General features: G+C 47.8%; 1 protein-coding gene and 1 long non-coding RNA gene across 2 annotated transcripts in view; one reads left to right on the forward strand and one right to left on the reverse strand.

The window, feature by feature from the left end:
- Nucleotides 1–674: 674 nt before the first annotated feature.
- On the reverse strand, nucleotides 675–25,008 carry LOC119866592. Its single transcript, XR_005380623.1, has 3 exons — nucleotides 23,875–25,008; nucleotides 6,641–6,815; nucleotides 675–2,591 (listed from the first exon to the last, which is right to left on the reverse strand). It is a non-coding gene; the product is annotated as an uncharacterized LOC119866592 (long non-coding RNA).
- HABP2 (hyaluronan binding protein 2) overlaps nucleotides 22,422–25,472 on the forward strand; it is a 32,747-nt gene continuing 29,696 nt past the window's right edge. Inside the window, exon 1 of the mRNA XM_038578836.1 lies at nucleotides 22,422–22,591. Within this exon, the coding sequence (XP_038434764.1) occupies nucleotides 22,523–22,591 (69 nt within the window). The 5' untranslated portion in view covers nucleotides 22,422–22,522. The remainder of the gene's footprint in view (nucleotides 22,592–25,472) is intronic.

The raw sequence follows: 25,472 nt of genomic DNA on the forward strand, positions 1-25,472 counted from the left end.
TGGGGCTCAGAGCAGAGGATGTGCTTTGTTTCAGGCACTGGAGGTGCCTTTGGGACATCCAGGGGCAATTTCCTGTGGGCAGCTGGAAATGGGAGATTGGAACCAGAGCTAGAGCTGCAGATATTAGAGAGGAAGAGACGAAAAGGTTAATGCTTTACAGAGCCAGCCTCTCTTTTACTCAAAGCAGTTTGGGTAGGAAAAGAGAGCATGCATTCAGGAAAAAGATGAACTGGGTGAAGGTCATGGCTTAATTAAGAGGCATTCACCGCAATCCGGTTATTCCAAAAGATACTGCATATCTGGGTCAAGTGTCCTTTTCACAATATCACCTAAAATGAGTAGGAAAAAAATGGTTTTTGGTAATAGGGAACAGTAAGTCTCATGCACAGGACCCCTAATGTCCCTATTGCTGAGAAAGAAAGTGTATATTTAACTGAAATACCTAAGCAGTCAGAAGAGAGGTCAGAGAGACAATTCCTTTATTAGGAAACTCCATTTCCTAATGTGTAGTAAAGTCACTTGGTCTTAAAGGTCAAACAGACCTGGATTTGAACCTCAGCTCCAGCACTTCCTAGCTGTGTGACCTTGGACAAGGCACTTAACCGCTCTGAACTTTGGTTCCGTCATCCATAAAATGGAGCTAATAGAGTACCTGGTTCACAAAGCTGTGGCGGTAATCGAACAAAATGATGTATATAAAGGTTTAGTCCAGTAATTTGATCAGTAGTAAGCATTGAATGTATGAGAGCCTGTCCTTTTATCTTATCATTTAACTTTGTTTTTTGTTTTTTTGTTTTGTTTTTTTTTTTTTTGGAACAGACTTTAAACAATCATTGCATCTTTTCATGGCTGATATGATTTCTGGGAAGTCCTCTGAGGGAGGCAGAGAAACCCTACACTGGTATGCACCAGCAGAGCACATTTCTTTTGTTTAAGTCCATTACATCATCCAGTAAAAGCCAAACTGGGCGAGGCCTCTGGAATTCTCCAGGAGATGAACAGCTTTCTGGCCATCTTCCTTGGGCTTGTGCCCCAGGTTGGGTCTGGAGGGCTCTGCTGGCTGCAGTCCCATGTCCTTCCCCTTTCCACCAAAGTTTTCATGATGTGGGAGTTCCTGAGGCATCACAAAAGACCAGGGCTACAGCCCCCTTGACCCATAGGTGAGGACACCCTACTGACCCAAAGAAGATGGCCTTGAACCAAGGAGAGTGAGCAGAAAGGGGGCCCCTGCTTGGCCCCGGCCCTATCCTTGAGGACGCTTTGGAGAATTCCTACCACTGATGGCCAGCAGCAGACTAAAACTCGGGAAGATTCCAGAAGGTTCTAGAAAGTTCTAATTCATAGGTTGGTATTCAGGACAGAAAGACAATTTGTTGTAGGAGGATTAAACTCAGAGTACACTAACAATATCGGATATTTGCTGAGCAATTACAAAGGGCCAGGCAATGTTCTATGTAGATACTAACTCATTCCACCCTCACTGTGACCTGTGAGGGGACTGTCATCTCCATTTTACAGTTAGGTCACGGAGGCCCAGGGACATTAGCAAACTAACATCTACTAAGGTAAACTGAGTGGCAGAAGAAAGATTTGAACCCGGGAAGTCTGATGGCAGAGCCCATACTATCACCACTGTGCTCCAGCTGTGCCCCAGGGCTGGGGTCCACACCCGAGGGAGGGGAAGGGCCTCGGTGTGAAGCCTGACCTGAGGAAAGGCTGTGTGGCAAAGGCATCCCTGGTATGTGTTGTTTTCTCGGGCCTGAGCCCACCTCGGTGGAACATTCTGCATGGTGCCAGGTGTCCAGATAAAGAGCCTTTTTATCAGATATTCCCAGGGATGAGTCACCCTCAGGAAGCTGCTGGATTCTTCTAAGGGCCCTCATTCTTTTATCTTCTTGTTCCTTTCCTGGGGATAAATAGGACACTGAGAGAATGTCTTTAATTCCTATATTTACTCATATGTTCTTCTCGTCCCCAAACGATGTTTAATAGGAGAGGTAAACAGTTCCCTGTTACACCATCTTACTCTCAACCAGTGGAGGAACTGGGGAGGTGGCCCAGGGACCTAGCCCAATGGCTCTCCTTGTTGGACGTGTAACCCGGGGGCTTGACAACTGTTCCCACCTCTGCGTCAGCTCTACAGAAGCTGTTGGAAAGGGAAGGACAGGAGTGGAGCTGCAGAGAGGGGTTGGTGTTCTCAGAAGGAGCTAAGAGGGTTCATTGCTGGCTGAGGGACACCCAAGGAAATACACTTGGGTGATACTCTCTTGCCACCGCTGGCATGAAGGTCTGGTGGTGGATCTTAGAGTCTTAGGACAAAGCTCGGGTAGAAATGGTAGAGGACAGAAAATGTGAAAATGCATCTCGGATCACAGGGCCCTTGGAGAAGGGCCCACAGGGACTTTATGCTGTCGTATCCCTGGGTCCACGCAGAGTCCACGTCAGACACAAGAAGGCCATGGAAAGAAAGACCGCTGTCCACTCATTCACGCATGATTCCCGTTTCACTGAGCACTCTTCTGTGACAGGAGTCTCGCTGCAAGGTGGGGATGCAGAGCCAACATGGACACAGTCTCCAAAAAACCTGCAGTCTGGAGGAGAGCAGACCTCAGACACCCAGCTGAAACAGCCCCAAATATCTGGAAGCTCAGAGACCCATGGGCACAACTGGGAAGACACACTGGTAAGGTGACCTCACGCTCAGGGCTTGGGAGGAGGCAGGTGGCAGCAGGAACCACTCGGTCTCCCCGCTAAGCAAGCTGCCTGCGGATTTGGAGCTCCAAGCTCGGCCAGGCCCCCTTCTTCGCTCCTCCTCAGGAGGCTTTGGGCAGATGGGCTTGGTGAGACTTGCCCAGGTCAAAGGTGCAAAGCCATTTCTTCCTCCCTTTCTCGTTCCCACCATCACCCAACCTATTCAAACAGCACTGATCATAGGAAGAGAGGGGACATGGGACACCGGAGTGCTTCTGCTCGGAGGGCCAGCAGAAGCTCGCAGAGAGGGGGTGCACAGAGTGGGAGCCACCTACTTCCATATACAATAAGCTCTGCTGCCCTGAGCAGATGTCTTCATCTCCCTGGGCTTCAGCTTCCCTGACTGCAAAGAATAGATGAGACGACCTCCTTCACAGGGCCATTGTGACGATGACATGTGACAATGCCAGCAGGATCCTTTGTGTAGCCCGTGGTGCATTGCAGCCAGCACCAGGCGTTGGGTACACATATTCATATAAGAGGATTAAGTGCGTTTTTATCATATTCTGATTCTTTGAAATCTGGAATGAATTTAGAGTCAGAAGATCTGGAATAGAGTCTGGATCCTGTCACTTCCTCACCATCAGTGAAGCCTTGTGCCTCTCACTTCTCTCTTCACGGGGGGAAAGGATGACTGCTCTACTGCGTCGTGAGGACCAAACCAGACAACAATGGGAAAGTTTTGAGAATCAAGAGCAGCGTGGACTGAGATGATTATGAACCAAGGATATTCTTGGCCTCTGTCCTGTGTCTGTGGTGAACACTACCTGGTACCCAGAACTTCCTCCCCTCCTTTGAGGCCTTCCAGCCCCTCTTGGGAATGAAGCGTTTCCACCTGTCTCAACGTTCAACTTCTCCCCAGTATCCAGTGAAACTGTATATCTCTTGAGGACCAGACTCGTGTTTATACACAGCTAAGAGTAGCCTTCCACTGCATGCAGGATGTGCCAGGCATTTTGCCGGCATCATATCATGTTCTCCCCAGATCCATCCCAGGAAGGGACTGCCACTATCCCCATTGTCTAGATGAGGAAATTGGAGCTCATATGAGTTAAACACCTTGCCAAAGATCCAATGGCCAATATCTGACTTTTTCACCAGGACCCACAGCATGTATTTGAATCTAGCTCAGTCTGACCCCAAGCCTACCTCTTGGGTCCACAAAGAGTCAGGCCCAGGGAGGCACCCAGTACATGCACTTTGCTTGGTTACTTTTAATTTCTATTTTATCCCCACTCACACCTAGAAGAGAGAACACCATGCAAGAATTCACCCATCATAACTCCACAGCCCTCTTCAACATGATGTGGCACTGAGAAATTCACATGGGTAACCAGTACAGGCATAGGCTCTGTCCTAATCCAAGTGGCAGGTTCCTGAGTACCTACAACGGCCAGACTCTGTTGGAAGGGCTGGAACTATATAGTCAGTGACCTTGCACACGAGGTTCTGTCCTCAAGGTGTGTGCATTCTGATGAGGAAGATAGAGAATGGCCAGCCGTGAATAGAGCTATGGGGAGGGTAAGTCCCCATAGGATAAGAATGATAAGGAATAGGGGCTAGAGTGTGACAGTGTTGTGTACCCTTCAAGTTGAATAGTCAGGGGAAGATGTCTCCAAGTGACATTTGAGCAGAGATCTGAATAAATGAGGAAATGAGCCATGTGGATACTAGGGAAGAGGTAGTGCAAAAGGCACTGCAGGCCGAGTGAAAGGCAAGTACTCTAATGCTAACAAGGGAGCCGGCTGGGTACACAAAGAGAAGAAAACACTGGCCAGAGAGGCTGGTGAGGAGCCAGGAAGGGGAAGAAATGTCAGGTGACACTGAACCAGTGGATGGTGAAGGAACCTGGAGTGCTTGGTAGACTCCGAATGAGACCAGAAACCATTGGAGGGAAACAAAATTACACTTTGTCTTTCCTAGTAGAGACCAGTGGTTCTCAACTGAGGTCAATTTTGCCCCACCCTGGGGACATTTGGCGAAGTCTAGAGATATATTGGGTCATGACAAATCGGGGGGGCGGGGAGGGGATGTACTACTGGCATCTAATGGGTAGGGGCCAGTGATAATGCTAGGCATCCCCAATACACAGGACAGCTTCCCTCCTCCCCAGCAAGGAAGTAGATGGCCTAAAATGTCAGCAGTGCCAAGGCTGAGAAAGATAGATCTAGGGCCAAGCATGGGCAGTATGCTCTTGGGAAGATGGCAGGATCCAAGTCCTTGGAGCCTTGGACTCAGCCATCGTTAACATTCCCTGCACTCCTGTTGGTATTTCCTTCTGTGTTCCAAGAACCACTTAATTGGGACACATTCCAGGCCGCTTCCTGCTGCTTGGTGCCTGCTGTGTGTCGAACCTCAAGATGATGAATTTTCTGTGCTCAGGGCCATCCGTACGTGTACGTGGCCCTGACATTTTGTGTGCATCCTGCATTCTGAAGTGTAATTTATTAGGCCTAATCCCTGTCTGGGGTAATGGTGAGTCCTCCCTGTAGAAATGCTGGGGAAGAGGATATGCCCCATTATTATTTCATTAGGACACCGTTGGGTATTCCGGGAGTCCCCCTGAGTAGATACCACATGCTCCTCAGATGATTTAGACAAGACAGCCGGGGCCTCGTTCCTCCCAGAACTCAGGACAAACAGCCCCAGGTTTCCATTCGGGGATCTTCGGCTGTCTCCTTATTACCGACTTCCTTCTTTTCGCTTCGTGCCAGTTTTGTTCATTCCCATCAGGAGATACACAAATGTCTTAAAGAAAGCATCAGGCATTTGCTGCTTTCTCAACGATGGCAGTAGGGGATCCGAAAGCTAAATGTCAGCAGCAAAGGTCCAAACCTCAAAACTAGTGCCTCCCGTTTCCATCTGAGATCAGCGCTGATGGAGGCTGCGAAGGCAAGTTAGCATTTCATAAATTCTCTGTCCTCCTTCGGCCCAGCTTGTCTAAACATGCGGAGTGAGGGGGAAGGCATGGGATTCACGGGAGACCTCTAGCCTCTACTTCCCCCAAGGATGCTCAGCACTCTCTCCATCATCAGGCTTTGCCCTTCCTTCCCACCCCGCTTCTCATGTTCAGGGTCAGCTCTCACCTGTCCTGGTGTTCCGTTGGAGGTCACTGGATCCTAATTCCCTTAACTCATGAAGATAAATTGTTCTTTGCATGTTCATTTTAGCTTGGAGATACCTTCTTCTGGGTCCTTCTCTTTCCCATCCTATTGAATGGAGTCTCCAATTGATTTGAGTTGGGATGGATTCACGGAGCTTCTTTTTACTAATTACTGCAAAAGGTATTTTGCCCTGCTTTGCCCAAGGTCGCACTGTCACTCAGCTCACAGCCTCACTCATCGCTATGGGCAACAGTTAGACCAGGAATGGGCCAAGAGAGGGCTGTGAACTCAAAACCTTGGGTTCCATCCTAACAGTACACCTCGGTAACTGAGCTCCTCATGTAAGTCTTTTCCCCTTTCCAAACTTCAGTCTCCTCATCTGACAAATGGGAATCACTATACTTAGCTTTTTGTGCCGTGGGCAGCAGAAAGTGAAACAATGCATATCAAAGCCATTTCCAAAACACCAGGGGCAACTTGGAGGTTAAGATTCTATTCTAATACAATAGCTGGGGACATTATGTGGATTATGGAATCCACAGGGGATATGTTCCAAGACCCCCAATGGATGCCTGAACCACAGATAGTATATACATACATACATACACATATGCAAAAATACACACCTAAGGATACACACATACCTGTGCTGAAGTTTATTATAAATTAGGCACAGGATGAGATTAACAAGAACAATGATAAAATAGAACAATCACAACAGTATATTGTAATAAAAGTTACCGGAATGTGGTCTCTCTCGAAACATCGTATTGTCCTGTACTCACCTTCCTCTGTGCTGATGTGAGATGATCAAATGCCCGCATGCTGAGATGAAGTGAGATGATTGGCCCAGATGGCCCAGGCACTGTGACATAGTGTGAGGCTACCATCGACCTTCTGATGATCCGTCGGAGGAGTGTCATTTGCTGTTGGACCCAGTTTGACTGCAGGTGACTCAAGCTGCAGAAGAGCGAACCCATGAATAAGGGGATGGGTGGGTGGGGGGCAGTCAGGCCATGTTGCTGTCACTGATGGAATGAGAAGCTGAAGGGTGGTGTGAAAGGAATAGCTTCTCTTCCCAGGGTATGGTCAGGGTGCCCACCCAGGACGTGGGCTGTGCCGGGCGGAGCTGTTGTGCTCACTGTCACCATTTTAGCAGAGAGGGCAAAGGGAGAAGGGAGAGGCTGCTCGACCCTACTCATTGGTCAGGTTCAAGGTCCTGCATCTGAGCATCCGGATGATGGCCAGCCTTTCTGCAGGAGGAAAACAGTTGACAATGGGAGACAACAGGAAGACCTTCTTTCCCCCCTTTTACTTGACGTCCGGCAATGCAGTCACGGAAGCAAGTTCACACAGTAAGTTTTGAAGTCATTTCTGTCTAGCTCATCAATAGTTGCCTTATAAGAACTATTCGCGCCTAAGAAGCATTGTAAGCCTTTTTAAGCTCCAAAGATTAGGGTGAAACAGGGAGGGGCGTGGGAGGAGGACAGATAAACAGCACACAGGAGAGCATTCTCCATGCAGAGAAGTGGATTCTGTACTTCGGTTAGCTTAATCCCCAAATTGAAAGCAGCCCCGAACATTGTTCTGAGAAAGGAGAGCCCAGATAAGAGAAAGCCCCTCTGAAAAGCTCCGCATTGAGCTGTTTGTGGAAATGAGGAGTGTGTCCTTTCCCTGCAGCCAAAGGACAGAAAGACAAGCCCTTGGAGGACAAATAGAGGGTGAGAGTTTCCTTAGGACAGCCCTGGGGAAGCAGGAGATGGAAAGGCACAGGAGCAGTGGCCACATGGGTGATGCTCACATGTTCTATTGAACCACCAGCGCATCTCTCCTTCTCAGCCTGGGCGCCACCTGTTCTCACACCATTAAAATCATGAGTGTTGGGTTCTTCAAAGACTGAGCAGCCCAACAGGACGGGCTTGCTTCCAGTCTACTTGCAAAGGACTTTAATACACACACGACAACGCCAACCCATCTGTTGTGGCAAACTTGGTTTCCAAGCCCAAGACCTCTGCCTTGTTGGGAGAGGCAGGCCTTAGGTGCAATGGACTCCTCCAAGCCTATGCTTGAAGGCTGAAGGTTGCCATCAGAGGGGCTAACAGGACGTGGGTGGGTCCCAACATGATTAATGTGGCCTGACTGGAATTTGTGGGTCATTCAAGAGAGCGGAGAGCTTCCAAGAGGACCATGCTCCTTTGGAGGAGGTGACTTAAGATAGTAGCCACATGAGTTCATAATGACACCTAGGAAGACTGCGCTGCAGCGTCTGCAGGGGGACACAGCACGCCCCAGCTGGCAGGGGCAGGGATGTACTGAACCAGGGCAAGGCAAGGCTTGCAGAGGAGGCTGGCAGGAGCAGAGGCTCCAAGGGCCATGGAGCTGTTAAAAGTCCAGAAAGAAGAGGGAAAGAGTAATCATCAGAAGGGCGTCAGACGGCTCCTGGCCGAAGGAAGAGCTACAGTCTTCCCATCTGCTTCTGGAACTTTGAGGCATGCCTGGTGGTTTCAGACCAGTCTGGGAGCCCTGCGTGGACACGGAAAAGAGGAGTGAGGTCTGCGGGTCCTGGCAGGTCCATAGGAAGGGGAGAACCACAGATAGAGGCCACATGGGGAAGGTGCCCCCAAGATGCTGGCTCCCAGTCCTCAATCACCCAGGCTCTGTGAGCACAAGGAGGGACACCCCCCTGAAAGGGATCTGGGAGCCTCAGGGTCACGTCAGTTTTCAAGTGCTGCTTGTGACTGGGCTCAGGGTCCCTTGGGCTTCTCTGTAACTAGCCCTTTTCTCCACCCACAATCAGGTCCTGAGGAAGGGTCTTGGGCTTGCGTGCCTTTCCAGGATCGGGGATATCCCCAGGAGTGCCGAGTGGGGGAAGGATGGGGGGAACCTGCCAGAAGAGCCAATGGTCCAAGCAACTTGCCTTAGGAGTCTGGGGAAAGGGACAACGAGGGGGAGTCAACATTTCTACCTCATTTTCCAGGTTTTATGCGGCACCCAACACATTCCTTTGTGCTTATTCCCTTTTTCCTGCTGCAATTTTACCTTTTACCTTTTGGGGGGAAAAATTAAATGTATGAATATTTTAGGGAATATAAAATATTTTAAACTGTTTATCAAACCCACTGAAATGTACAACAATTTTTAAAAATTATATCCAAGTCAGACGTATGCATGATTAAAAAAATAATAGCATTCAGGGGCGTCGAATGAAAAACTCTCCTCTTTCAAGCCCAGAGGCAACTTCTGAAATTTTAAAATTGCTTCATTTTTCAGTTCTTCTGAGGATCACCTCCACATCTCCAAATATTCTGCTTTAACTACCACTTCTTGCTTTACGGATGATGCGCTCTATCTACGGAGCTTATACTTGGATAGATGACGACTTAGCTCACTGAGGAACACTCACCACCCCTCATCCTGCCTTCCTCCTGCTAGAGCTGAAGCACAGTCTGACTTCCTTTGTTGGCACCTTCGTCTAAATACTGCATGCGTCCGAGCTATTTTAAAATATATACTATTTACATACATCTCTGTGTGAGTATGTATCAGCCGTTGTGTCTCCCTTTCCTGTCTTTCATCATCTCTTACCTATATCTTCATCTACACAATCTGCAAATAGTTGAAAAACTTTGGTTGGATGGGTGGAATTAAGCACACACAGTTTCACTGCTGTCCCATAGATAAGCAAAAAGAGAGACGAAAACATACAAGGAGCTTGTGTCCCCAGCCCAGGAAACTGGCCCAGATAAAATGAAGGGATCAAGGTTTGCCCCACGTTTCACCTACATGCACATCTGCCAGTGGGTGGTCAGATGCCAAGAGAAAGACTGGAAACAAAACACCCTAGAAGCAAATCCAGCACAGGCTGCTGCTACTTGTCCGCATGGATCATCCCTCCCATAAGCTTCCCTCTTCACCAGCCAGCTCCTGGTTGTTGAGTCTGTGATCCTACCCCCTCCAGGAGCAGTTGCCCCCAGGAATAGTCATTCCCAGGAATGGCCACCCCTGGGAACAGTCGTCCCCTAGATACAGTCACCCCTTGGGGAATAGCCACCCCCAGACACAGTCACTCCCATACACAATCACCTCAAGATACAGTCACTCCCAGGAATAGTCACTCTCAGAAACAGTCACTCCCAAGTACAGTCACCCCCAGATACAATCACTCCCAGGAACAGTCACCCCCAGACACAGTCATCATCCAGGAACAGCTGCCCCCAGATACAACACCCATGGATACAGTCACCCCCTGGGAACAGCCACCCCAGACACAGTCACCCCCAGATACAGTCACTCCCAAGTACAATTACCCCCAGGAATCGTCATCCCCAGATATAATCACTTCCAAGAACAGTCACCCTCAGAAACAGTCACCCTCAGGGACAGTCACCCTCAAGGATAGCTACTAGGATAATTCTCACTCCTCTTGCAGCAGTTCCCACCTCTGCTTCTCTGCTTCCTGTCCTTCTTCAGCCACTCATGGATGCAACAAATACCCATTGAGCTACCACCCTGTGCTTACACACTGAGAACACAGGCGTGTACAAGACAGACAAGGCGCCTGAACTCTGGGAAAGAGGCTTAAGTGGACTTTGAAAGGGACAGTCAATAAATACATTAACTACATGGTATAAAAGTGCCTTAAAGGATGTCAAGATGGAAAATAATAGACCTTGCCCTTCTCTGAGAAGAAATGCCACTAGCCACTTAAGCGGAGACCACAGAAGACAAAGAACTCAGCATGCGAAGAGCAGCCTCAAGGAAGGATAGAGAAGAGGAAAGTGAATGTGCAAAGGCCCTGTGGCAGTAATGGGGAACAGGGTGTCCTTAAGGAACTAAGGGGAAGCCCTACAGCTGGTGCGTGTCAGGCAAAGGGGAGAAGGGTCCAAGGTGAGGTTGCCAGAGGCGAGGACCAGGCTTTGTCAGCCTGGTTGACCAAGTAAGGAGTTTGATGCCAGTCTAAGCACAATCCGAAGGCGCTCAAAGATTTTAGCAGAAGAGACACAACCCTTTTTGTGCTTTAAGATGTCCTTTCCAAAGAATAGGTGGAAAACATGTGGGTTCCTCTGTCCTAACGAGAGCCATGGACACCCCATCTTTCTTGGGGAGAAGGGTCCATCTTCTCTCCAGATGGTATCATCTGTGGCTACCAAATGGTTCGGGGATCTGGGAGGAAGGAAGGTGCTTAGCAGAAGAGGCATTCAAACCAAGGTGCCTGCTAGGGCGCATTTAAATGGTGACTGTCACATCACAGACAACAAATGGTGCACAGGCTCTGAGCATCACCCCCCCGGCGGGTGGGGTCCGGCTGGGCGAGAGAAGCAGCAGCGCGACAGCGTTCTTCCCGGGATTTCAGACTGGGGGCCTGAAGGCTGGAATTACAGCCAGATGCATTTCAGTCCTCTATTAACATTTTTTTTTATCACCTGAACTCTTTCCCGGTCTCCCCGGCTCCACAGCAGGGGTCCCCATGTGATTTCTGCCGGGATCCACCCCCACTTTCAGGGACCGGGTTTGAGGCCCAGCCCCTCCACTTTCAAAGCCTTTCCCCTGGTCATCAGAGAGTGTCTCCTTGGGGCTGGGCTCTGTGAAATCCTGACTCTCTCCTCTCGCCCCGCCCCCTCTCTCTTCCTCTCCCCTCCCTCCACCCCTCCGTTTTTTTCCTGTCCTTTATATTGAGTTATCTGTTCAGAGCAAAGCCATCTCCCGGAACTGTGTGGATGGGATCTCGCCTCCCATCAAAGCCAAAGAACCTTTCTCCAGCTAGTGGTGTCTGTCAAAACTTGAACTGTGCAGCATTTCGAGGCCACGCTTCCCTCCTTGGAGCTGTAGGCACTAGAGTCACCTGTGATGGCCGAACGTGGCTGGGGTCAGCCCGAGGGGCCTGGTAGGGTCATGGGGGCTGATTACCGCAAGGTTTGAGCCAGCCCCCAGCTCTGGAAGGCGCTTGCCTTGGGGAGCAGGGGCGCTACAGAACCAACGTGCCTTGGTCCACATTCTGGCTAGTTCCTTGACTAGCAGTTGGATGGAAGACAAGCTGATTAACCTCTTCCAGCCATCTCTGAGCTGCTAAAGGCCACCCCATTCTTGGCACATGGCCCTCTTCCCTCTACCCTCAAAGTCTGGTCTCTTTCACACTCTGAATTTCTCCTTTTTTAAAAAATCATCTCATCCCTTTGACCCAGCCAGGAAAAGTCCTCTGCTTTTAAGGACTCATTCCTTTAAGAAATTGAGACCACCCAGATAATCCAAGATGATCTTTCCATTCCAAGGTCCATACCCTTACTCACATTAGCAGAGCCCCCTTTGCCATATTAATAGGTTGCAGGTTCCAAGTTCCAGGGAATTTTAGTGTGGATATTTTGGGGGTCATTATTCTTTTCTTTTTTCTTTTCTTTTCTTTTCTTTTCTTTTCTTTTCTTTTCTTTTCTTTTCTTTTCTTTTCTTTTCTTTTCTTTTTTCATTCCCTTAAAAACCCAGTACAAGTCTTTCATCTTCTAAAAATTCCCAGTCATTTCTCTTCTAAGCCACTGAGCTGTATGACCTTGAGAAAGTCACTTGATCTCTGTGTTTCCCCTTTCCCTTGGGTCCAGCTGCATGCTGGTGAACACTTAACAGCTCGCTCTCCAGGGTGGGGGAGCCCTGATCTGTAGCATTTGCCAATTTCTGGGACATAAATGTTCCCATATGGTTGATTTCAAGCTACCAATGTGATGCTACCAAATGTAGGCTTGAGAAGAGATGCTGCAATCAGCTCTTGGGAGCCGGTAGGGGCTGGCTCTAGCACTGTACTACGTGCATGCATGTAAAACGAGGAATTGACTAGTTGATTCAAATATCCCTGGTGAATCAATGATTCCTCAAAATCTTGGAAACTTCTGATAGCTCTCCACATAAATGTGTCCCTTTCTGGGGCTGGTGCCATCTGCAGCATAAATGTTGGAAAGATACTTCTGTGAAGGACATATGGGAGAACTGGTTTCATAAGAAAGGCTGGAGGAAATTGTATCTAGAAAGAGATCTGAAGACCTCTGCAGTCTGTTGGCCTCCTTGTGATCGCAGAGCCCCAAATCCAGTCACAAAATATACTTGGCTTTCAGAAAATATAATTTTTTTCTAGAAATGAATTCAGATATAATACAGCTTTCTTGCGATTTCCTTAGGTACCATAATCAAGTGCAGGAATCAAATGAAGAATGCAGCCTCATAAAAGAACCATTAGGATGTTACGTAAAGTGTATTAATGATCTTGCCTGGCAAGATGTCCATTTCTCTGTGGCGGTCGAACGTCTTGCTTTTGGGTGGCCCAGGTAAGCAACGGGCACATTTATTGAGTGTTTACTGCATGCAAAGTACTGTGCAAAGACCTTCATGAATATTATCTGATTCAATCATCACTCCTTGGTCCCCATTGGTTGGATAACTGACCAGTCCCAGATCAGTTAGCTAGAAAATGAAGTCCCTAGTTCCACCATTCCTACGTGCGAACACCAACCCACAAGACAAGCCCACAGCCGAGGTCTGCGTGGGAGCCAGTGGGCGGGGGTGGGAGGCAGCTGGAGCCAGAATTGGCAGGAACACGAGTACTGCCAGGGGATTCCTGGGAGCCTGTGTCTGAAAGAAACAATTCCTGCGAGCAGACCGATAAATGCTCCCCTTGTTTATTTGCTGTTGCTGCCACTTCTCTTTACTTGTCTGCAAGGACAGAGGTCAAGGAGAACATCTGAATGGGCTCAGACTCGGTTTGAGACCTGTCATCTCCAGAGGGCGCCCCACTGCTTGGTGTCTAAGCCTGCCTTCATCCCTCTTCTCTTTCCTTCCCCCCCTTCTGTGATCCCTGTGATCTCACATACCCCTAAAGTGACATACACACTTCCATTTCATTCAGCCACCAATTATTGAGCACCTACTGTGTGCCACGTGCTGAATACCCAAAGACGAGAGAATCACAGTCTCAGCCCCGAAGAGTCCCCAGGTGTGACTCGCCACAGTGTTAAGGTCATAAACGCACACGATGCTCCCGGAATCCTCAGAGTAGTTAGAAGACTCCAACTCTTAGAGGGAGAAGATGTCACCGAGCAAAATTCTTGAGCTGAGTTTTTAAAAAGAATGGAGTTCTCCCAACGCCAGAGGTAGGAGACTTTTCTGTCATGAGAACCATGAGTGTAAATAAGTGTAGGCATCAGATGGGCCTGTGACAGGAGCTTCAGCTGGGTGTGTAGGATGCATGTCAGGAGATCGAGGACTAAGTAAACAAGTGTCCAAGGGCCAGAGCTTCCTATGTCACACTACGCAGTCTGGACTCTGTCCTGTAGGCAATGAGGCTCCTCTGATGAGCTTTGAACAGATAGGAGTGACACAACCAGAATGGCATTTTAGGAGATGGCTGGTCTGGCATAGTGAAGGCTGAGTTTGAGGATGGGGCGCAGAAGCTGGGAGCTGCCGCGAAGGTCCAGGTGGGGTTGTTGACGGTGCAAGCCACACTGTGGTGGTGCTGGGGGGTGGGGCGGAGAAGAGAGACGTGAGAGACACTTGGGAGGCTCACACACAGACCGACTAATCACCTGCATCTTTTGTAGGGACCCCTGCCTGGGGCCGGGGCTGGGGGAGGACGTATGAGGATTGAGGTCTGTGAGCTGCAGGAAGCACACCCCCCGGAGGTCGCAGGAGAAAATGAAGTCTGGAGAAAGGAGGTTATTCCAGACAAAAATCACCTGTCTCCAGGCCAACTGATAAGCGCAAATGCAGAAGTGGCTGCTGGGTGAGGTCCAAGGCACATGGCAGCACCCAAATCAATATTTTACAGTTCAGAGAAGAGGGAGATCGGCAAGGGCGAGGGGAAGAACTAACTCTTACATTTGGGAGGCCATGGCGATCATGAAGCATTCCAGCCCTTCATCACCGCGTTGGCAAAACTAGCAGAATGAACTACATTTTACAGTTAAAAAAAAAAGGGGGTGGGGGTGGGGAAGGCTTCAGGAAGTGGCTGATTTGGCTGAGGGACCACATTGACACAAGAGGGCGCTAAAACTAAAGTCGGATCTATGGAGAGGGAGCCCCCCCCCTTTAGCTTCTGGGGGCAGGGTCCTGGGGGTGAGGGCCTTGAAAGTAGAGGCTGTAAGTGTGGTTCATCCTCCAAACTCTAGCCTCAGAAAGACACCAGAACACCTGTCGGTGAAGGATGGTAATTACCAGTGTGGCAACTGGTTTTACTGAATCACAGGAGGTTGGAGTGTGTGGTTAGGTGTGAGCGTTAGCGGAGTTACTCTGTAATGACCAGTGGGACCCACTTTGCACCTACCATTCTTCCAATATGCCTTCTTCCAATCTCTGCATCCTGCATGGCTCAGAGTTGGCCTCAGTGGGGACCTGGTTTTATAGCTGTTCGTGGATTTGCCTATTGGGATTTCCCTTGGCAGATGGAAGTCTCTATGCATGTTAGAATGCCATAGGACCCCACAATGAAGGATTTCCTCCAAAATGAGTGAAAGAATGCATCATTCAAGGGGACAAGTCACACACCTGTGTGTGTATGTGGGTGTTGTTTCCACTTCACGTCTAACTCCTTCACATACATCATCACATTTAATTCACACAAAAAATTATTTGAGACAGGCTCAGAGAGATCAAGAAATTTGCTCAAGATCACACAGCAAGTGTGTGGCTTTGCCGCTGGCTCTAATGCCAACCCAGGCTCTTGCTGCCACAACACAGAACTAGCAAGCAAACATGCTTAGAAAAGATGTCAATGTCAGGCTGCGTCTAGAAGTACACTTTAGAGGGGTGCTCACAGGTGTGCCACCCCCCAAAAGGAAAAAGGCTTTTGAAAATAGCACATTCTATTCAGAAAGCCGACAAGTCTAGACAGAAAGAGACACCCAAATCTCAAGATCCCTCCTCTCTTTCAGGCTCTCTATTACTCTGAAGTGGGGGGTGGAGGGCTTCCCAACATGCAAAACGTATGCAGGATTTTATTCAAAAATGTTTAATAAATCAAAGGTGCACTTAGAACAAGAAGCATCACACAGCCCAGGTGATAGCTCTTTGTGAGCCTGAAGATCCAAGGGGGCGGACTTGTGTTTTTGCAGAACTGATTGATGGGATGGGAGAGATCGGGGGGAAAAAATACACTCACTGCCATAGACAACCACTGAACAGAGGAAATTTAAAATATGAGAGGGAAGATTGAAGCCCTGCTGAAAGATTAAAGACAAGAAAGAACTACAAATGGGCAGATCAATTATTGTGTGAAGATCCTGAGGTGTTTAATTCATATTGGGCTGTGCTGCACTTGGAAGTCACACAGTTGTGCTGCATGGATGGTTCGTGTATCTTTCCAAATCTCGTAGATCACAAGAGACAGAACCACCAATGACCACAGACCAGGGTCATTTTGGCCAGAGATTGCCAGCATGGCAGTGGAATTCCCCATCCTGTTTACCCACCTCCAACCTGTGTTCATCAGATCATAAGGGGTTTGGGGTTTTTTTTGTTGTTTTTTTTTAATCAAAATTGATCTGGAGTGGACCATAGAGGGGGAAAAAAAAACACCTTTATTTTTCTTGTAAAACTCACTTAAGTTTAATGAAAATCATGCCAAACAATCAGGGTTTTCCTTTATCTTTAGCCAACAGGGAGCTTAGCTATAAATTTGTAAGGTGGCTTATTAACTGTGTAGCATTTATGATTTCCATAATAGCAGTCTGGTTTTCTGCTTGATATTGATTGTCCCAAATAAACATTTGCAATTGCTCCATGGACCTGGACTGGCCTGGCCATGTTTGTGGCTCCACCCATCTTGAATTAGACCAACGATAGACCGGGGATGCTCATCCAAAACTGGACTGAGCCATTCATGTTTCCTGAATTGGATTTTCCAACTAAGCAATGCGAGGTAAATTTCCAGTCAATAGTTGGAGTGGATGTTGTGGTGTGCCACCAGATTCCTCTTCACAAAGCCCTCTTTCTCTCAGCTGCCCAGGGTTGGCTCCTGAAGGGCCTCTGTTGAATTCCTCTTGGAGAATTACCCTTAACCAGAGCTGCCTTGACCAAACTCAGGTTCCTTCCATGAGGATAGCCCATGTCCAGTGATGGGATGATCCCAGTACAAGGGCCTACCCCATGGCTCAGGCAGGACAACACTGAGTGCCAGCCCAGCTCTAGAACTTTTCATGGGATGGGCCTCTGTTGTGATCACTTTGCAGCCCAACTTCTTCTACCTGTCCTGCTCCCCTCATTCCACAATGGGCATTGATCCGAAGAGTACTCCCCCAGTAAACTTCCTGCCCACAAATTTCAATATCTCTACCTGTTTCCCAGGAAACCCAGCCTCAAATAATAGTGGCTGTTGCTGGAGGAGGGCAGAGTTTCTGTACTACGCACTGGGCACATCGCCACCCCTAATAGTATGTACTAGCCAGGATGGAGAGAATGTGGAAATTGGCCAGGCAATGGAAAAACTTTGCTTTCAGACATGTTGCTTTGTTCCATAAGTTTTAGGTGGCTTGGAGTAAATGGCAAAGCTTCTACCCCAAGACCCTGGAGTCTACGCAGTCGGGTGGGAGGAGCTTCAAACATGGCTCCATCTCAAGCTGGGTGACCTTGGGCAATGTATTGAACCTCTCTGAGCACAGGTTTCTTTAACTGTAAAATGGATCAAATCACCTTGTGGGGGTAGTTATAAAGACGATATGAACTTAGGGTTATAAAAGCACCTGGAACACAGAAGCTGCTCCATAAATGCTGGTTTCCTTTTACAAACACAGTGGGGTGGTGGACATCCTAGTATCTCCTAGGTCAGAAAATGGGGTGGGCAAGACCAACGAGTTTACAGTGGACATGAACATCCTGGGGAGATTTGGGGCAGCACGGGGAAAGGTTGCCCACCCCATGCCAAGTTAACAAGGCATCTCTCCTGTTCCCTTCCCTCCAAAGGAGGGTGCCCCTGGAAGTTAATGGATTAAGCAGGGGCCTTCAGGAACGATGGGAAGGAATGGTGGCACTTCTCTACAGGATGCCTTCTCTTCTCTGATTAGGGATGACTTTAAGAATTTAAAGGAAGGGGGCCTGGGTGGCTCAGTCAATTGAACATCTGACTCTTGATTTCAGCTTGGGGCTGTGATTTCAGGTCATGGGATCAAGCCCCACTTTGGGCTCTGTCCTTCGCACCGAGTCTGCTTGAGATTCTCACATTCTCAATGAATAAATAAATAAATATGTAAATCAATCAATAAATAAATAAATTTTAAAAATATTTTTAAAAAAATTTAATGGAGGCCCAGCCATGTGACTCTGAGCGAGCATCATTACAAGAATGGAACTTCAAGAGGCTGGCATGTGGTCTGTCTCCTTTGTCCTCTACAGCTCTGCCTGACATGTTGTAGGTGCTTGATAATACCTGTGGGATGAATGAGCAATCATCATTAGCCCCCGCATCCCACAAAGTTCTGAGGATTCTGGAACAGGAGGCATAACTTCTGCAGGGACACTCTGAGGCCCATGATGCCACAGCAGCTCAGACCCCTCCCCTGTTTCTGGTGTGTCTCCACAGGGGCCCCTTCAAGTTGTGCAGTGGATGTTCTGGGTGCATCCCATCACCTTCTCCTGGATCAGTGTTTCACAAGCCATGGCCGTCATCGTCGTCATCTTCTTCTTTCTTCTTCTTCTTCTTCTTCTTCTTCTTCTTCTTCTTCTTCTTCTTCTTCTTCTTCTTCCTTCTTCCTTCTTCTTCCTCTTCCTTCTTTCTTTCTTCTTCTTTCTTTTCTTCTTCTTCTTCTTCTAAGATTTTTTCATTTATTTTAGAAATAAAGAGCATGCATGAGCAGGAGGAGGAGCAGAAGAAGAGGGAGAATCTCAAGTAGACTCCACAAGCCATGGCCTTCTTCTTCTTCTTTTTGTTTTAATTAACATATTTATTTTAGAGACAGAGAGAGCGTGGTGGAGGGAGGGTCAGAGGGAAAGAGAATCTGAAGCGGACTCCATGCTGAGCACGGAGCCCAACATGTGGCTCGGTTTCACAACCTTGAGATCATGACCTGAGCAGAAACCAAGAGTCTGATGCTTAACCGATGGAGCCACCCAGGCAGCTCGCCATGGCCTTTTTTGTAAATACTGTTTTCTTGGGACATAGCCATGCTCACTGGCATAAGCATTCTCTGCATCCGCTTTTATGCCACAGTGGCAGGATTGAGGACACGCAACAGAAATGAATGGCCAGAAAAAAACCTAAAATTTTTATTATCTGGTCCTTTCAGGAAAAGTTTGCTGAACCCTATCCTAGGGAGAACAAATGAAATAAGGTTTTCTCCCAAGAAGGGGCTCATTCCCTCTCCGGGTTGGAGGCTAAACTGACTGAACACAGGGCCATTTCATCTCTGAGGGTCTGGGGGCTCAGCAAGTAGCATCCCATAAAAAGACTGTACTGATATCAAAGGCAGTGTGTTCTGCAAAGTCTCTTGTAGGCCGGCTGCTGCCCTAAGCACACCCCTGTGCTCTCATGTGTACCTCCCAGCAACACCATGAAGTGAGAACTATATCATCCCCACTTTACAGATGATAAAACTGAGGCCTAGAGAGAATAAATGACATCCACAGCATTCCACAGTGGGGCTGTGGCAGAGTGGGGGCTCTCTCATGTCTGTTTTGAGTTCCATCTGCTGTTCATGGGCACTCCTCTGAAGGCCCAGCAGGAAGACTGTTATTACTTAAACATGAATAAACACGAAACAGGTTGGTTCAGGCACAACAAGTTGTTGCTGTACAAAAACAACCCCTCGCCCAGTACTTGGAAGAGTGGGTCTCTGGCAAGGGCATGGTGAGGAAGGCTTCTCTTAGGATGGGATAATCATCCCATAAAGAACCAGAGTCCCAAGCCCATCCAAGGCAGGGTAGAGGCTCTCTCCAGTGGGACGTAACCCAACTCGTGAGAAAATGTCACCCAGAGCTCACACAGAACAGACCTGACTTGATTGCACCTGCCACCCGCACCAGAATGAGAGCTAAAGGCTCTGCATTTGAATTCAAAAGAACAGAGACCCCAGGTAGGTCTACTCCAACTCCCCAGATAAAGACATATTATACAATAAGGGTGCACATTTGTCTTCCTAAATTAAAAGGACTACACCTCTTTTAGAGAATTCTCTCCTTTAGGGCTATGTGCAGAAATTTACCCAATTTCACATTGTTGTAATAACCAAACTTTAGGGAAATAAGAGACAATAATGTGGGAGTCCTGCCATTATTACACAAAGAGCAAAATTGTTTATTTTTTGCTTGAGATAAAGGGAAGATTACATGTCAGGGAAATTAATCCGGATTAAGAAGACAGCACGCACACTGAGCTCACTTCCTGTTGACACAGGAAGAAAAGCTTCTGGTTTGTTTTCTGAGACTCTGTCCACAAAGTCAGAAGCTCATTAGTTTACACAAGTTCCCCTCCCCGCTGTGGAGGAAAAAGAGACACCCTAGTCACATGAACCATTCAGTAATTTGACTCAGACAAAAATTTCTATTTCTACTTGTTACCAACCATACAGGTGCTGCGACGTCCCGAGTTTAAATTTGGAAAACAGCAAACTCTTGGTCCTCTGCCTCTTTGGCCCTTGCTCTGTGGTCAGATAACCATCAACGGTGTCCTCAGCACCACACAGGTGATCTGCTTCACAAACATCACCACCCTCACGGCCTTCCACTCTACAGAAACCCCCCAGCCACAAGGATTTCTGGTCTGTCACCTTGTTTCTTTCTCTTTTCACACCTATCCCTAACAAAAATGAACTGGCTTGCATTTTCATGGTTCACATGTTTCCAGACAGAATGTGTGTTCCTTAAGAGCAAAGTTCGTGTCTGCCTCCTCTGTCCCCGCCTGGCTCATAGCACATCACCGGTGCGTATTTGATGGATATCAATGTAGTCTTCATGTGCAAGTTGGAGCGTTTTTAAAATTTCACAAATACTTTAGTTTTTCACATCCCATTGGCTCTGCTTTTTAGGTATCCTGGTTATAAGGTACCCAACTGTCACTTTAATAAAGTGGTTATTCATTTAAGATATATTTATTGAACAACTACCGTGGGCCAAGCAAGTGCCAGGCACCTATGCCAGGAATTCAATGGCGAACAAAACAGAAGCCTGCCCTCAGGACCTTTCAGTCTGGTGTGGACAGCGGGGAACAAGGGTTAATGAAAGAGCGATGCAGGCACAGGATGACGATCTTGGAAAGGGCTAGGAAGAAAAAGCACAAGCAGGGCTTCTAAGGAATTCATGTCTGTGCTGAGACCAGAAAGATGCATTGACTAGGTGAGTTAACTAAATAAACTTGCTAAAGAGTGACTAGGGTTGGAGTTAAGAACAGAGTTAGGGTGGGAGTAAAGATTAGGGGAAGAATAGGGTGAGTTCAGAAAAGAACTTTCCAGAAAAAGGGACTAGTGCATACATATGTCATGCAGGTCAGGTGGATGTTGACTGGGAGTGAGTTGATGGCTGTCTAAAATAGAGACAAAATAAGTAGAGAAAAGACAGATTTGGAGTTACTTAGGAGGTAAATGGCGTGACTTGGTTTGTCCTCCAAGGACATCTGGTGGCCGAGGCATTGACATTGGTCTTCTCTGGGCTGGCGCCTGGGGGGCCCTCCACGGCTGGCAACCTGACTTCCAATGGTGGAAGCACCCACTGAGCTGTCCGACTGCGTGTGCCAAATAGGTTATGGCACATGGGTGAGCAGGAGGCCGGGGTGAGCACTTGCCTCCGTTGGCAGCCAGGTTTCAGAGCTTGGATTCAGGACTCAGGCCGGAGGATTCCTGGAGCCCTTACATAGATTACTGTGGGCAGTCAGGCGATTACGAGAGCTCAAGATGACGCCTAGCAAAGAAATCAATTGTGTTCCTGAGAACCCACGCTTAATAGGTAATGTTTGCTTTATGTCGCCTCCCCCGTAACCAGTGTAGCTAAATAAGGAACACGGGAAACAACTGGCCCCAAATATGAGCGTCGTGGTTTCTTCACCCTCTTGATCAAAGAAAGACTCCAATGAAAGGAAAAAAATAATTAAAAAGTAAAAACCTTATGTAATGAGATTTGAAAGAAAACTTTTGAAGCCAACAAGCAACCATGGGCAATGCTTCAAAGGGCCCAGAATCAATGTTTGTCAATAGTAGTTTTGCATCCTTTATCTTTCATGAATAGAAAGTGTGATGTTATTAGGAGCCCATCCATGCCTTAATTCTGTTTGAGTTTTGATGAATCAGAACTCTGTTAACATTCTGTCTGAATCAGCAATGGCAAGGGCCCCTAGCAGAAGCTTTACCAGATCTGGGGCTTTCATCCTGAAACTGGGATGCTAGTTAACTATCGGACCTTCTGCACAGAACACTCGGCGGCCCTCCTGGGGTGCACCCTGGGGGCTGGGGTTCTTGAATTCTGCCACTTTCTTTTGGATCCTTTCTCCCCAGAAAAGAAATCACCCCATGACTCAGCCCAGCTCCAAAGTTACCATTTGTTTAATCAAGATAGTTGGTTTGCAAAACATTAAACAGTATTTGATGCCTAGTTAATAATTGGCATCCTCTTCATTTGTTTCTGAATCCTTGGAGACTGACATTTTCCCATCCTAAAGGCATAGACAACAGAAGAAATTGTACTTAGGGCAAAACAAGAGTCCTTAAGCTGCACAGATGCTTGCCAGGATGTCCAAACTCCATATTCTGCTGTTTATGGTTCTGGTGGGAAAGACAGCCATTGGGGTAAGTGTTCTTTTCAAATGTGTGCTTTGGAGAGACTGAGGTTATGAGGAGGACCAAAGCAACTGGCCAGGAGTGACTAGAAACCTCAGCTATGAAAGGCTGGTGTTGCCAGGTTGAAGGCGTCCTGACTGTTAGAGTTAATGCATGCCTGTAATGCTGTTTGGTGTTGAGAAGCCAGTTCCATGAGGCCATGCAACTGACTTGAGCCCTTCTGGAGCAGAGGCTCCATAAGTGCCTTCTAACTAAGCTGCTGGGAGCAAGAAAATCCGCTTAGATGTGGGCTGTGAGCTGGCATGGATCTCCGAGAACCCTTTGAAATCTATCAACGCTCCTTGTACACGTTGACAGACATACACAGTTTTCTAGCCATTTCAGGTGACACTAGAGTAAGATGCCCTATGATTTGGCTCTAGAGGAGAATCCTACTGGTTGCACATGATCCTGCCAACAGATTTACTTGGATGGATTCGTTTTGGAGAAAGCTTTTTGGGTAATACCCTTTCTCCCTTTTCACAGAACCCTAGTAGATGGGGCAGGGACTTAAACTTGGGCCCAAGGGAGGTGGTGGTGAGCAGGGTAAGGAAATGCCATTTGAGGGTCTTGCATGGACAGTAGGCACCCCTTTGTGGGGAGGGGGCTGGATAGAGAAGGAGCAGGGGGTGAGAACTGAATTAATAGTCATAACCTCTTTATCTTGTGAAATCCTTTTGCATTTTATTTCCCATTTTACTCCACAGAGCTTTCCCTGTAGGAAGCAGATTCAGTTTCAGGTTTTCGATTAGATGCTTCAAACACAAGAGCCTCTCCTCCCCTTTCGGCAAACTATCCTCAGACACTGACCTTAGCCCCATATTAACCTGTCATGTGCCCCACCTCTGAGAGAGTTTTCTTTTCCAATAGTGACTTGTATATGAGTGCCCCTGCCTCATTTGATTGCTCGTTGGACATCTGGGGGCTGAGACCCAGCAGAAATAACACACAGGTCTAGAGGAAGAAGTGGAAATTATCAGAAGCCCGCAAGGGGCCCAGAGAAAGTATGAGTCGGAAAGAATTAGAGCCTAAAGTTTGCAGGCAAGGAGAGAGTTGATGCAGTCTGTTTGAAGTTCACAAAACGATAATGGTCCCAAAAAATCCCTTTTTTGCAAGCCCCAGTGAATTTTTAGGGTTAGCAATGAAATTATAAGTCAATAATGGATAAAAGAGAAAATATGAGAGATAGCCTTCAGGCAATGAGCTTAGTCAGTTCCAAAGAGAGGATTCAGGGCTTTGGAATGTTTTCTTACCCCAGATGTGTGCCAGACAGGTGGTCGAGAAGGCGGCTTGCGTTCCACAGGCCAGGCTACAGACATCCAGGGGAAAGTGGCCAACTCGCTCAGATGCTTTGGAGAGTTTGGGGCATCGTTGGGTGGGGGGCGGGGGGGGGCGAGGGGGAAGGAGTCACAGAGCCAGATGGGCTGGGCAGCTTCACCCACCCCACATAGCTAAAAATAATAACCAACTGCTATCATTTCATGAGAAATCCTGTGAGCCAGTGTATCAATTCATCTTCGGAAGGACACAAAGAAGTAGGTACCATTATCGCTCCCATTTTACAGGTGAGAAAATGGACAGCTTGGCCTCCAGTCATACAGCTGGGAAGTAGCAATGCTATGGGCTGCTGTTCATTGTCTGGACCAGGTCTTTTGCCTGGACCCTGGCTAACGATGAGATTTCCTCTGTCCACAGAGCTGGCATGGATCTCCAAGTGTTTGGAGTGTTGACCAGGGTCATGGTCCTCCGTGTAGGAACAGGAAGCTCTTAGACCAGGGAATGGTTTGCAGGTTGGTGTCACGGACTCCATTTTGCCTCCAAAACTTTTAAAAGTAGTCACAGGGCCTCTGGTCACTATCCTTTGGAAGGATGTATGGACACTCTCTCATGAATTTAGGTCATGCAGCAAACCTTACAATGCCTTCTCTATAAGCTCATCTTTAACTCAGATTTTTATTCAGACATCCATGATCCAAAGAGGTATAGGTCAAATGTGATCGCCATGAACACCAGAGATTCATCCATACGTCCTTCCCAGCCGGGGTTAGAATTGGTTTTCCTTGATAAACAGAACAGCTTTGTATGGTTGTCCCCATTTTATGGATGAGAAACATACCCAGAGATGTTACACTGACTTCCCAGCCAGGATTGAGGCCCAGGTGTGTCCAACTCCTTCTCCATCACAGGAAGCCCACTCAGCTGTGTGAAGGAAGGACACTACCATCAGGGCTCAGAAATCTCTTCTTGCTGTGGTTCTTGGGTGATTTATGGGTGCCACTGGCCTCCACCATAATGGAATTTGACCTCTTTGAGGGTCAAAAGCCAGAGGACAAGGCTTGTTCAGGCCTTTCCTACTTAGCTTGGCCCATCCCCAGGGAAGACAGAAGACAGTGCCTCCTCCTCTCCCAGAGTGTTTGCCCCCATGTCTGGACTTTTTAAAATTTATTTTATTTTTTTAAAATATTTTATTTATTTATTCATGAGACACAGAGAGAGGGACAGAGACACAGGCAGAGGAGAAGCAGGCACACCACAGGGAGCCCGAATCAGGACTTGATTCTGGGACCTTGGGATAAGGCCCTGAGTCCAACACACATGCTCAACTGCTGAGCCACCCAGGCATACCAGGCATTCTGGACTTTTTAAGCCCTAGAGTTTGGACCTAAGAATTCTAGTATCCTCCCAGGTGAAGCGCCGCAGAAATTTCTGAATAGGTCTGAGTCTGCCGATTGGCACCTTGGGGTACATTCTGCTCTTAGCCCGAGTTTTACTTGGTGGGTAGAGGGTCAGCCTGAGTATTTTGATTTCTTTTCAATTGCTTGGCAACATTTGCAAATCAGAACGTTTCACG

Source organism: Canis lupus, chromosome 28 (assembly GCF_011100685.1).
Source record: "Canis lupus familiaris isolate Mischka breed German Shepherd chromosome 28, alternate assembly UU_Cfam_GSD_1.0, whole genome shotgun sequence".
In the NCBI taxonomy this organism is placed as follows: Eukaryota; Metazoa; Chordata; class Mammalia; order Carnivora; family Canidae; genus Canis; species Canis lupus.